The following is a 14,278-nucleotide window of genomic DNA, read 5'->3' on the forward strand; positions in this document are numbered from 1 at the left end:
GGCTGCGCCATGCCGGGCGACGTCACGGTCCTTGATTTTAATCTATTCATAAAGGGCTTTTGAACTGCTCTTAGTCTGACCCGTCACCCAGGACCTGTTTGCCTTGGGAGACCCTACCATGGACATATAGCCCCCAACAACATAGCTCCTAGGATCACTCGGGTACTCAAACCCCTCCACCACAATAAGGTGGCGGTTCAAAGAGGGGCATTGAGGAAAGTTTTATAAGAAAATCACAGGCAAGTTGTGAAGTAGGAGGGAGTCCACATCTTCATTCATATGAAGTTTCTGCCAGCTGTGAAGGGGGGGGGCACTGCACTCTGCATTCTACTGTTCATTATAAATGTAAAAATAACTACTCTCTGCCAGCTGTTCAAGATGCTGTGACATGCAGAGGTCATTACTACTCTGATTTGGCAAGGAGATCAAACAGAGCATTGCTGACTACTCTGTGACGCCTGCTAGGCTATCAGCCACTAAGCCCCTGGGTGATGCAAAACCAAAGGCGGGTGTGATTGTAGATGATAATGGCTTTAGAAGTAGTCATGCCCACCTCCTTTTACCCACATGCACTATTTAAGCTGCAAAGTGCTTAGAGCTCCCAGTAAGGATACTATGTTTTCCAGGACTTGCGATAGGACTGATATTTTACCAACCTGTAGTACCTCTGTGTGTAAGTTGTAGTCTTGGAAACCTTTGAAAGAAGAAGAAGACATGCAAATCTCAGCCACCTGTAGTGGAAACGCAGCCTTGGGATGAACATAACTATAGTTACAATACACTGTTAGATTGTTCAGTTCTCTGCAGACTGCTCCTCCACTCTTTGTGTTGCTTCACTCTGTTTTCACTATGTTCTGTGCATCCTCTTTCATTACCCAGTGCTATTTTATACCAATTTCATGTGACAGTTTTAAGGGGCATTGTGTGTTGTGCATTCCATTTCCTCCTATGCCTTTTATGAGATTTAAACGTAATAGGGATTGACAGAGTTAGGAGGGGGCTGTACAGAACAAAACAAAGAAAAGCTCTAACCCCTCACACATTTCTCTTTGAGGGGCATTTAGATGCTGTAGATTTTTGCATGATGTGTAAAATGTGTCAGTTAATCAAATTGTTACAGGATGCACAAAAAGGCTATCAGTCAGAAGAACTTGAATGACATTAGCTGTCTTAACTCATAGTAGCCCTGTAAACTCTTCACTGCAGCCAGGTAGCTAATGCTAGCCTGCAGCTTTCAGGCTAATGTCATGAAATGCTGTATTGGAAGGGATGTATTAGCGTGTAGATCTTTGCTCTTTCAGGGCCGAAACTAATTATTAAACATGATGAATGTGTTCCCCCAGCTGGACACTAATGTCCTTAAGCCTTTCCCATCAAATGCCTGTCACATTAAGAGCCCTGGCGAGAGAAGCATGGCAGCAGCCACCTAATCCCGCCAAATTGGTCAAATAAACCCTCATCAATGTGCAAACTCTGTGCTGTTTGTCACACACACACAGAGCTGTCAAAAACAGTCATACACACACTAGGGGAATGGTGTATGTAAATAAATTATGGGAAAATATACAATACTTGAAAAGGCCAACTATCACACACAAAAAGGTCATCTCACTGACATATTTCATAAGTTATTATATACACAAACACCCTCTTTGCTACAGCAGCGCCACATCCAGCTTTGTCGTATTAAGCACTGTGATTGTTTGTCATGTAGAAGCTTCTTCTTCTACCCTCCCACCCCTCCACTCCACCCCAGTCTTGCCTGTCGTTGAAATTGGCTCTGAAACCACGTCACTTTTGATTTGACCCGGCAGACCCTGAAACAATAACTTCATCAGGCCTTTTTAAAGTCTCATCCTGACCAGACAGCTACAAAAACAAATACTGATTTCCCTTCATCTGGTCTAGAGGGCATCTATCTTTTGTTTTGCTTTCTCTCTCTCCCTCGGATGGGATAACGCACAAATGGCAATCACAGTGCTCCCATACGCTCAAGGCTCCTCTACCTGCATTTTTTATTTATGAGGAAGGGGATCATCACATGTTATTGTAGCTGTAGGATTAAATAGGTCACTCTACGGATGCTTGGCCACTTTAAGAAATACAGTATGTCAACATACACTATGTATGTGCACTGACTTTCTAAACCTCACTACTCTGCATCATAATCATAAGCCACTTGTCAGTATGGCTTACATATGACAGTGTCAGTGGCTCAGTCTGTAACTGTGACACCATTCCACTGGAGTAAACTGTCCTCACTGAACAGATCTTCTAACTTGGAGTTGTGACACAGGGGAGAGTCAGGCACATGCTGAGGAACTTGAGCTGTTTGGTAAACCAAGAGGACTGATAGCCTTCAGGAACACCAGTTCTTGGCACTCCATGACCCTTTCAATGGAGAGCGGGGCTCTCTGGGGCTTTTTGAAATGGGAGACCCTCTGGGCTGATGTGTGGGTGTGTATGTATGTGTCTTTTTGTCAAGGACATTAGAAAGGTGATACATGGGGCTTATGAGGCAGGATAATATTGTGTTTTGTGTATTTGTTGTTTCTGTGTGTAATTCTGCCTTTCGTCTCAGTCTTGATGTTTAAAGTTTCTCTTTGTATGTACCAAAGTGTGGTTATTCTCCTGTATTTTCATTGCTGTTGTCCACAATTTGACAGTGTTTCTTCCCCATTCCCTTTATTTATTCAGACATCGCTCCCACACCAAACATGCGCAGTGATGAGATAATGAAGTGAGACTTAGCTATTATGTCAATATTGCATATGTCCAACATTAAGTCTCATCATTATGAAGTTAGGGGACGGGAGCTGGGCCCCTTGTGGGCCCCTGACGGGCTTAATTATCTGATAATGGGATGATGTGCATAATGGCCCATCTCTGTGGAATAGATTTATTTCTCCACCACTTCTGTTGAAGGCTTACAGATGTACATATTCTGAACATGTGGTTTTATGCCCACACACCAATGCCCGCACATGCATTTGCATTAATAGACATTATTTGTCTGATAGACCCACTCACAGGGGTCTATCCACATATGGCAGAACTTGTGCACCCATATAGATAGAGAGTAAATCATAATTACAGTGATGAAGTACCCCCTCTGCTCTCTTAATTGAGAATAAATGGGACCTGGGCCTGCCCCAAGTGTCTCCATGCTGATGAGTAGAAGGCTGTCCTCGCTGGCTTGCAATCCCACAGAGAAAACAACTGCACCGTTCAGAGGACCAATTTGTCATCATTGCACATAACCCACATAGATGCCTCTTTACCAAATGATGTGTTGCAAATGAACAGACATGAACAATGAAGAGCAGCTGTAATCTTTCATACCTCTGTACGAAGTAATAAATCTGTATACATGTAACCATATATAAGAAAAAAAACAAAGCCCCATCAGGCCGGAGGGTTTTCTCATTTCTGAGGTCCATAGCCCACCATCTCTAGAGAGTTTATATTTCGCTCTCAAGTGCACATATTAGTGTATTCCTGTCACAACCACACTCCCTCTTTCCTTACTAGGATTGATTAATTCATAAAAGCTCTTTGGCTTCTTCTGTCATTTCTCATCTAAGTAGTTAACTCATCGGGTTTGTTTTTAACCCACATCCTTCTAACAGTATCCTGCAGCAGTACTCCCCTGCTTCCATCTCCCCTGATATCCACATGACCCGTAATAGGAGTAAAAGTTTGCATTAGTCCATGTAGCATGGTCGGCTGCAGATATGGGGCAGAAAAAATGAAAAAAAAAACTAAAATGACTTCAGCTGAAGAAAATCCAGGTAGAAAAACTACACCTGTCAGACTGTCCTCACACTACCCCTTACCTCAAGTCCTGCTAACACATTAGTATTGGACCCTGGTTAAATGGTTGACCCCGTCCTCTCTCCATCCATCCATCCAGATGAATAGTAATGACCACAGAGAGGGACAGCCCCTGCTGAATTAAACATTTTCTGCCAATAAGGATCTTATTTTTCTTCCTCGGATGGCAGAGCAGGGCGACATTTTTCAGCTGGCAGAGGTACTTAATCATTGTGCAGCTCAGGTGCATTGGAGGTCAATGACATGGACCCAGCATTGTTCTAATATATTCCATCTCAGGGTAAATGAGATGCATTTCGCTGTGAACCTTCAGTTTCAGGGGGAAACCACAACTGCTGCTGCAGTCTGTGTGAAAGCCAGATCCAGTCTGTGTTTCTGAGAAAGTGGCACATGCCAAGCTCCATAATGGTTGCAGCTATAGCAAGCCAGTGTCCAATCTCCCTAAAGTGTTACCCAGGAACTCCCATGTGGTTGCAACAGTCCCTCTGTCTTCTGTTTCACACTGTGACTGTATATTACTTTGTGTTTCATGTGCAAACTCACCCAGAGACCATGACTGATTTATATCCTTTGTCCTTTCTCTTTTTTTTTTCCCTATTTCCATGGTTTCTCTTTTTCTCTTGCCTCCACTTCCCCTCTTTCCTCCCTCGTCTCTCACATATCAGGTCGCCAGCTGACCATCTTCAACAGCCAGGCATTCATCAAAATTGGTGGAAGTGGAGAGAAGGGGCGCCACTTCCAGGGCCAAATCTCAGGCCTGTACTACAACGGCCTGCAGGTGCTCAAACTGGCAGCTGAGGGTGACCCCAATGTCCAGACTCAGGGTAACCTGCGGCTGGTGGGTGACGTACCCTCAGTGCTCACTACTGACACCACCTCCACCACCCCACTGGCTGATATGTCCACCACAATCATGGAGACAACTACCACCATGGCCACAACCACCACCCGTAAACAGCGCTCCACCATAAGGGACAGTGTCACACCGGTGAGCAGGCATTATCTTGTGATCTGAGCTTGTTTACATGACTAATGCTGTTTGGGGCAGATATTTTGGTGCAGTGTATTTTTAAGGAGCATTGCCAGTTAGTTTTGATAGGCCTTCTAAAGTTCCTCCAAGATCACAAAATGCTGAAAATAATATTTGAAAGATTAAACAGCATGGCCAAGTAACCAGATGGCTCTCCTTTGAAAAGAAATCATACATCAGCTACAAGGTCAGACACTCACGTCCTCAGCACAGTGTTTTGTTTGAGCCTCCCCTTGTTAGTCCTCAGCCATGTTCAGATGTTCAAACAAACCTCGGCCTGAAAGGGAGTCACAGAAGAGCTTTGTGGTGCTCGTCCTATTAGACCAATCAACACTGCAATTTTGATTCCCTCTAAAACGATGTGGCTGACTAAACCCCAGACATGATGGGATGCTGGAAATTACAGCTTGCCCAGACAGATCAACAAAGGCTGGAGGAAGAGAGGAACATAATGAAAAGAAAATCCTGCTGCAGCAACATCATAAATCTACTTGGGGTGTGCTAAACTCTCCCTTGCATGCATGTGAAAAGCGCTGATTTATGGTCTATTCATTATCCACATGTGCTAAAGCACGGCCTTTGTCATGGTAAGCTACAATTAGCAAATAGTTAGGAAGCATTCTTGCTCACAAAGTAGAAGATGGAAGAGGCAGGTCATCCAGGCACCCAGCTACAAGGAATATGCTGCAGTCCACACCCAGTATCATTAGCTACAAGCTGTGTGGTGTGTCCAGGTCATCACTGGAAGTAAACTTTCATTCCATGTCTGTGTTACGGTACATATACATTATGCCTCTGTTTCTGTTATTGTAATCATTTTGTAAAGTAGCTACTTGAAATGTCTCATCTTTAAAAGCTGTCCATGTCGTACTTTAAACTTCAGCTGTCCAGCACACTTTGATGATGTTGGAAACAGAAAAGCAAGGCACCAATTACCGGTGTGTTTCTATTATAGAGTTGTGTTCATTACCACTATTCATGTCAACAGAAGCTTATCTGAGATCAGTCAGCAAGCAGTCAGTCACTCATCTCTGACATCCACAATCAGCAAGTTCAGAGTATATTTAGACTAGCTCATGCACTGTCCCTTTATCATCATGGAAGCTCTGTCTCATTTTGAGTAAATGCACCAGCACAAATTAGAGTGAAGTCAAGGTGAAGCTAAGTGCACAGTTCATGATATTTCATATCACAGACACCAAGTTGAAAGAAAATTGGAGTTTTTCATCAACTCCTGGGTGTAGTTATGTTGTCTTCCTCTTGTACATTTACAAAAAAAGTCACTTATTGAAGGCTCCATAGCCTCATCAGAGTAGAAGATAGGAACATACTGTAGGTGTTGGTGCTCGAAACAACCCTCATCTTCAGTCACAGTGGAGGCTGCAATCTAATTAGAAGCAAGTAAGAAGTTTTGGAGATCAAGGTCAGTCAGCACTTTCTTGAGCATGTCCAGTTGGCAAGACTTAGATGAACTGTCTGTGGTTTAGTGTTTCTGCATCTTCACTCTAAATATGAGATCAATGAAACCTGACTCCAAGATGTCACATGTAGCCATCCACTCCGTTCACATCGGTAGCCTCCAGATGTCTTGGCTGAAACCTTCTTCTGTGCTCAGTATATAGTCAGCTTTTTATAGCAGCGGTCTGTGATGACAAATTGGCAATCATAGATGACCCTGTTTGATAAATCCTCAAAAATCGTTTAGAATAGCAAGGAAATAGTGTTTTAATGTGTGCTGCATTTGCTGACAGATGTTTATGATTGGTCAAAAAAGTCCCTCCTTTAGTGTGCTTGTTATTGTGAAGATTCACACATTCTAAGAACTTCTTTACTATAGTTATTATTATTACTGTTATTATGTACCTGGCAAAATAGTGTTAAGGATATGTGCTTGAGAAAGAATAGATATTACCGAGTTACTCATCCACATACTTTAATGATCACTGAGGCAGTATTTTTCATGTGCAGGCAGAAATATGAAAGCGGGGCATATCTTTGGTTATACGGTCCAGATCAGTCACACAGATAGTCCCGGTGTGACTGAATATTTTTGGTTTGAAATGTGTTCTTATTTGTGAGGAGGTGTCGAAGGCCTGGGAGGCTCATCTGCTCCTCTTCAGTGAAAAGAAAGAATAAAACCTAGATGGATCAGTGAAGGGAGAGGGGATATATATTATTCTAAATCTGTATAAACAGGTGCAGTTTAATAAATTAGACATGAAAGGTTGAAGACTGTATTGATTTTGAACAGCTATGAGGCACCCAACAGTGTGTGACATCTTTCATATTTGCTCTTCTAAACATCTCAGCATCTGGTTTGTCTGTCCTGTGAAAAAGCCTGTGGTGCACAGGAAATGTTGTCATTTGTATTTATATTGGTGGCAGCGAAAGCAGTTTGGTGTAAATTGTAACTAAATGGCAGAGAAAATGCATGTCCTGTACTGAAACCGCAAAGTTGTGCACTGCCAACTCAGTAAAAATCACAAATCACTTGAAATTGCTGAAATGTGTGTGGCAGTGAGTTCTTCTATTGAGGCACATTGTAAATGGTCACTTTCCACTAAAGTTGCTAGTAAAACTAGAGTCACAGGTAGTTGTTTTTGAAAGCCACTCTAGGTTTTGGAGGTGGTTTAATGCTTGCAGATTAAATGCTCAATGTTGAAACCCTTAAATTATAGCTCCAATTTGTACATGTTTCATTTTTATATTTTTGTAGTATCTTTCAGATTATTCTGAATTCTGCTGAATGCTAACAGCACATGATTTAATCTCTGTATTAAATCCATTTAGTTTCTGAATTAATTCAGCAACTATAGCATTGCAGGGCCACTCTGATTTGCCTCTGACCTGGCCACTTCTCCAGGGCAATGATGGCTGAGGCTTATGGGTATTGTAGTATTTAGAGCCAGCCATCGTGACAAAATGACAAAACATTTATTTTATCAAAATGAAGTTAAGATAATTAAAGCCATAGCCATCATACTTACATACAGCTGTTACATTGCCCTGGGGAGTCCTGTGTTTCTGTCTATAGTAAATTAACATTGAACATATTGTTTAAAGTAAGATTTTAAGTGGGGAAACATAATGAGGTGAACATTTCCAGAACCTCTGGTCCCTCCCACAACTCAACTGAGTCTGTCATCATGTTCATGTGATTTTCTTTCTGTCAGGTGGAGTTGTTTTTCTGTAAAGACTATAGTTTCCATCTTGTCTGTCATTTTCAGAAGCACACACAAGCTGTAGTAGTGTTGCATGAAGCAGTTGATGGTTGTCATGTTCCAAGAATTCAGATTCAAGAGCTGTCTCGCTCGTTCTTGTCACCATTTTTATGTCCGTTTCTGGATGCAAATGGTCGGGCTCGCACAGGAAAATGACATTCCCTTTCTTAATCTCACATACAAAGCGCTGATTGGCTCATCTAAGAAACTGATCTCAGTGAACGCACCAGGACTACTCAAAACCCTGAGAAAATATGAGGCGGACAGTGATCCAAAATTTGAACCAGATTTTAAATCAATATATATTTTAAAACAGCCAGTGACAAACTGCACAGCTTGTAATCAGAGATAGGTTTTTTGCAACAGTTTTTGCTCAGTTTGTAGATTTTATTCAGGTTTTAGGTCAGATTTTATTTGTTTCAGTCACCCCCACGGGGGAACACAGTTTCCATGCATAAGCTGACATGCAATATATTATGCCGATAACTCACTCATTTGACTTGTGTGTCATCTTCTATAGCCAAGATGTGAATAGTAAATCATGATAAATATTAAGGTCATTGTGGGATATTGTGCAAAGATTCTACAGAGTGTCTTTAAAAAACAGAAAGGAATAATTTGTGGTTTAAGCTCACGTATATCTTTACATGAGGTTACAGTTTTATTGTAACAATCACTGAGCTGCAGCAAAGTCATTTTCGAAATGAACCTCAAAAACCCTGCATCAGTTCTATTAGTCCCTGTCACACAGGCATGAAGAAGAAATACTGTCTACCTGATTCCTTCTCTTTTACACAAACACACACATACACTTGTATGTACATACATAGTCCTTTGGGTAGTTAATAATCCATCCAGTGGAGCCTGTAGTGTAATTTTGTGCTAGAGCAAACATAGTAATAGCATTATAAATACAGCGATGGGCAAAGCCAACAGGAACTGTGGCACTCTAATGAATATCCCCAGCAGCCGGGAAGATGCAGCAGAGACAGGCCAGGGTGGCGGCAAGCAAGTGAGCGGAAACCCAAATTTCAATTTCTCCAAAAGCTGCGAACTACCCGCCGCGCTGCAGCTTTGATCATGGTGGAATAATGTGCTTTGATGCCTAGAATAAAGATGTACCTTTTGATGTGCAAGGCGAGTAGGGGTCTGGTTTTTTTCTTCCCCTCACCCCGTGATACTGTAGGCTTCCATGAATCTGTTGGAGTCATCACTTGTCTCCCTCTGACCCATATTTGGTGTGAGAGTGTTATAAAACTAAGATCACAAGCTGCTATGTAAAATCAAGAGCAGTTCCAGGTGTTTGTGATCTCTGTCTGATTTGCCTAGATGAGTGTGAGCTGGTTCAGAGTTGTCTCCTCATGGAGTCAACTAGGAGAATGAAGATAAAAGCTCTGACCAGGTCAAACTGGAGTTCTCCTTCAGCATTCATCAGTACTCTGGCTTTGTGAGTCGTGACAGTTTTCTATCCAAGCCATTACACTCAGCGCTGATGTTTTAGATGTTTGACAGGGGGGTGAACGGTGGTTTAGAAGTGTGTCACAGTTAGTGTAATAACAGAAAGCTTCAACAGCCATTTGACATTCAGTCAGTAAAGCCCTGGGTTAATGAAATATTTTTTCATTTATGGCCACAACACATTTATTGATGACCAGGCTGCTTAATTTAAAGTGCACACTTTAAAGAATTCATTATGTGCCGTTTTATATCGACTTAGGAAAAATGTAGCAGCTGAGTGCATGAACGGAACAGAAATATAAGCGCATGCTTAATGGAGATTTTGCTGGGAAACTGAGGCAGCAATATTGGCCATTTGACAGAGCCAGGTGATGTGAGCACACATTCAAACCCATAATATGTCATTAATAAGTGGTTACACCCAGGCCATGAACTAATAACACAAGGACTGTAGCAGCACTCAAATCAGTTATGCTGATAAAAGCCCCCATTTTCAGGTGACCCCATGAAAAGCAACCAGAGGCTAAGAAGGGGAGGAGGTTTGGGTGTCTAGACATACAGCTGTGTGACTCATACAGCAGTGAGGACAAACCTAAATTGGAACCACCTTGTCAGATTGAATCTGTTTTCATCAAGATCCCTGCTGCAGACTTATGTCTACATTTTGATCGGCGGTGTTAGGTCAGTTTGTTTCACTTTGGCTTCATATTTCTGCTTGTATAAAAACATATGGGTGCTACTTAGAGTACACCTACCTCCATATTTTCACCTTATTTGCTATTACTATCAAACTGCTCAACAATAAATCTTCATTTTGTAAGCAAAGACAGACTTTTTTAATCCTCCAGTCCCTTTAAATTTTGCCTCGTTCATTGCATTAGCCTTTGTGATAATAGGTATCGGTGGAGTCCGAGATCCTCACCGTGGCCGCCACTGACTCCTAATCCTGCCAGATGTACTGTGTATCCTCTGCACAAATAACCTTTGTCCTAACTCTATCTCGTCTCCCTCCTTTCTCTGTTGTTGCAGAATGTGGATGACATCTTGGTAGCATCAGCTGAGTGTCCTAGTGATGATGAAGATTTGGAGGAGTGTGAGCCTGGAAATGGTGAGTCAACTCTGGGAGTTCTGTGCTCATTGTGTTTAGTGTTGAAAAACAAAGTGCAGCCTAGAAAGTACCGCTGTGACCCTTACTTCACTTTTCTGTGACACCTGGTGACTGCACAGCCCTCTGTATGCACCTGTGATTGGCCAGATGTGGACCCTCCAACTGCCTTTCTTATTGGTTTTCAAAGCAGCAGACCATCAGCAGCACCATGGTCCATCAGACGCTCAGCTAAGTGGTAGTATCTGGTATTTACCCAGCTGGTGCACCAATCTCCTGCTCTAACTTATCAAGGCAGGAGAGTTTCAACATGGAAACGCAGCTTGTGTGTGTAGCACGCAGCTGTAGCCTGGCAGGCCTGGTGGCTGAGGCACTGTTAGTGTGATCAGTGGGTCAGGCAGTGTTCTGACACTATGACAGGAGGTGGAAGCTAAAGGCCATGTGTTTTACTCCCTGCCTCTGTGGTCGCTAGGTCTATTAAGCTGCCCATACTTGAAAATTGCCAAGAACCACATAGAGTAGCAGTGTGGTTCAGTCAGTGCTCCCAAAACTCGAGGGGACAAAAGAGATGTATGCAGATCCACGTTTAATAACATTTTATTCCATTGTTTTGCAGATTCACTCCTGTGTGGGCAGGATGAAAACAATTGCTTCAATTAAAATTGTCATTAAAATTGTACCAGTATACATACATGCTGCTGTGGAGCTAACTAATAGGATTCAAAATAGAACTCCTGAAATTGTTTTGTTGGAACCACATTCACATTAATAACAGCTAGAGCACAAGCAATCATTCAAAATGAGGTTTATAAGCTTTATTTGCTCTTTATAGATTGTTGTTTAATCAAACAGTTACATTTGCTAGCAATATTTGTTTATTATTGGAGTCTGACTCCCACCTTAGTTTTCTTTTTTACTCAGTAAAAAGAGGTTAGCTCATATTTATCTTAATCAGTAAACTTACAATCATATCTATAATGTGACATATTTCCAAGTGAAACTGAATGTGTTAGCAAGGTGTCAGGATTAAATCCTAACAATCTGAATGGATCACACAAAAGCAGGTGTGGCAGAGTGAGTACAGTGCGATGCAGAACTGGCAACTGAGAGCTGTTTAGGAGGAGATGAACATGGAAGAAGTGAATAAATCAAATCTCGAACGTGCTCTTTTGAGAATTTTATTCTTTGCCAACTGAGACTCAGATGCACACATCCCTTTGCTCTACTAGCTACTATGAGCCACAAGCTAATGTTCAGGTGTGCTTTTAGGTTTAGCTAGTCACCCCAAGTAACACTTGATTGAATACATTCTTGTACCTGCACCTGATAAATCATGAAAAATACTTTTACAGACATTTGTCACATTTAGCATATAATTAGAGATTCCCAAACAAACACACTGAAATAGAATTAGAACATGGTTGTCTTTAACTGTATCACATTCAGATTTCTCTAGCCATCGTAAGTTGCACACATTCTTACTTTGCAGTCTTTGGTAGATACGCATACATACACAGCTTATTATGGATTCATTTCAAGGGGTTTTACAAAGCAGAAATGCAAATAATAAAACTGAGAATGTATCACATACCTTAGCACGGCCCCACCATGAATTAAACATCTTTAAGGTCAGCCTTTCCCAAAAATGACTCTAACGTCCTGAGGACAGAGCAGACCTTTGTTATAAGGAAATCTGGGCAACAAAAGAGTCTCAATTTAATTTATTCTCTACAGAGTCAAAATTGTAAGAATCATTTTTTGTGTGGTTTCAACAGAATTTATGGTGGACAATAAATGGCAAGAAGGTGTGTTTGTGTAAGGAGAAGCTGATTTGAACCTGAGTTGAAAAACTTGTGTAGCACTCTCCTGCGGTTTTCTCTGTAGGTGTTTAGGACCAAAATACAGACTCAATTCTCTTCTTATCGAAAGGAGAAATGAGAGTTTTTCTGTGTATGCTATGCCCAGGCCTAATCTCCCATGGGGACATGCATCTTTCTCTCCCCCTCTCTCATTCTCTCTCTCTCGTATGCCCACACAAACACACATCAGGTGGCAGGCGTTTCCAACAGACAGACACTTGCGTCTCTCACTTCGTGGGTGTAAAATTTTCTCTCTGCAGCCGTCTCTCCTGAGAAACAACACTCTCATGTGCGCACACATGCTCCGTATCACACCTTCCAGATGCCACAAGAGTTCAGCAAGGCGAGCCAGTTGGGTCAGATAAGCCTCCATGAAAACTGTGGACAAGGAGAAAAGAGTCAGCCCTCTCCACAAAGCTTGTACCTTCTCTATCGCCAGCCCACAAACACAGGCCTGTAGTAATCATGTGATACAGTAGGTCCAATTTCCAGTGTTTTCAATTACATGTGAGAATGTAGCTGGGTGTTACTGAACTGCCTTCAGGGAGGAGAAAACGTGTTAAGCAATGTTGTGGATTTATTTATTTTTTTTATTAAAATGAGCGGGTTCTTGCAGATCAATGCAACTCCTTTCTATAAACAGCCAGCAAAGCTCCAATCTGCTTCACTGATGTGCTTCATTACCTCTAGCTGTAGTATTACACCACATAACTCAAGGCATGCAGCTGCATTTGGTCTAGGAGTCTTTTGGTCGTCTATGCTTTGATGTGAAAAACTCAGATGATGATTGTGGAGCAGCTGCAGCCACTGTCGCACACTTGCAGACAAACTCGGAGTGGATGCAAAATAGACAACAGCAGAGGTCACAGAGGAGAAGATGAGATGGGAGCAGCCTAGAGGACTGTGTTTAGGAAGGACTGCCCTGCATTGAGATTTGTCTCACGTTCTTGTGCTCAAAGCAGAACAGAGACTCTAGGAGAGGAGACAGGCAGAGATGGTAAGAGAGAAAGAAGAGGAAGCAAACAGGATGTGAAATCAAGAGAGTGAGCCAAGTGAAATTTGTGCGAACAATTCCTGCTTTTCCCATCAGGCTAATTAAACTTTGACTTTGAGCCTTAATTACATCACCCAATTAAAGCTTTGGTTTGGATTCCTCAGTGCTGTTAATGAGACCAGGAAGTAGGGACCTGGATTATAAGATGAAATGCGGAGGGCACGGAGTGACGAAGTGCACACGCATACACAGCAAGACCTATAGACACTAATAATATTCTCAGCAACACACACTTACGGATACTACGCAGACGTCTCTTTCTCCAACAGTAAGCCTTGCTAATTAAATCTTTCATTTTACGGCCATGTTTCACTTTATATCTTTTCTTTACCTCTGCACAACTTCACTTTTCTTCTCTGTTGCATGCTTCTGAATTACTTATTAGTCCCAGGCTGTTGTAGATGCTGATTTGGTTTTACTCTGACAAGATCAGAACTCTGAGGAGCTCCTCCATACTTCATCAGACGACACACTATAGAGACAACCTGCTAATGAAGATTGGGTGATAAATGAGGGATGCTGGTGTGATCAGTGCAGTGATTAGTAACAGGTTATCAAGATAGACTGAAATATAAAAAACGAAAAACAAAGGGGAGATTTACTAAGGTCTTACGGTTCATTTTCTGGCATTAACCATGAAACTGCACATTCATATTTACTAAGAGTCACATTTGGGGTTTGCACTGGAGAAAACTGGGAAAAAGTTGCACGTTGGGT

At 42.0% G+C, this 14,278-nt stretch overlaps 1 protein-coding gene across 8 annotated transcripts in view; it reads left to right on the forward strand.

The window, feature by feature from the left end:
• Window positions 1-14,278, forward strand: part of nrxn2b (neurexin 2b) — a 711,574-nt gene that overhangs the window by 689,760 nt on the left and 7,536 nt on the right. For all 8 annotated transcript variants that reach the window (XM_020616301.1, XM_020616300.1, XM_020616308.1 and 5 more), the window contains 2 exons: window positions 4,500-4,822; window positions 10,573-10,651. In XM_020616301.1, the coding sequence (XP_020471957.1) occupies window positions 4,500-4,822; window positions 10,573-10,651 (402 nt within the window). The remainder of the gene's footprint in view (window positions 1-4,499; window positions 4,823-10,572; window positions 10,652-14,278) is intronic.

The sequence above is a fragment of the Monopterus albus genome, unplaced genomic scaffold (assembly GCF_001952655.1).
Source record: "Monopterus albus unplaced genomic scaffold, M_albus_1.0 scaffold173.1, whole genome shotgun sequence".
In the NCBI taxonomy this organism is placed as follows: domain Eukaryota; kingdom Metazoa; phylum Chordata; class Actinopteri; order Synbranchiformes; family Synbranchidae; genus Monopterus; species Monopterus albus.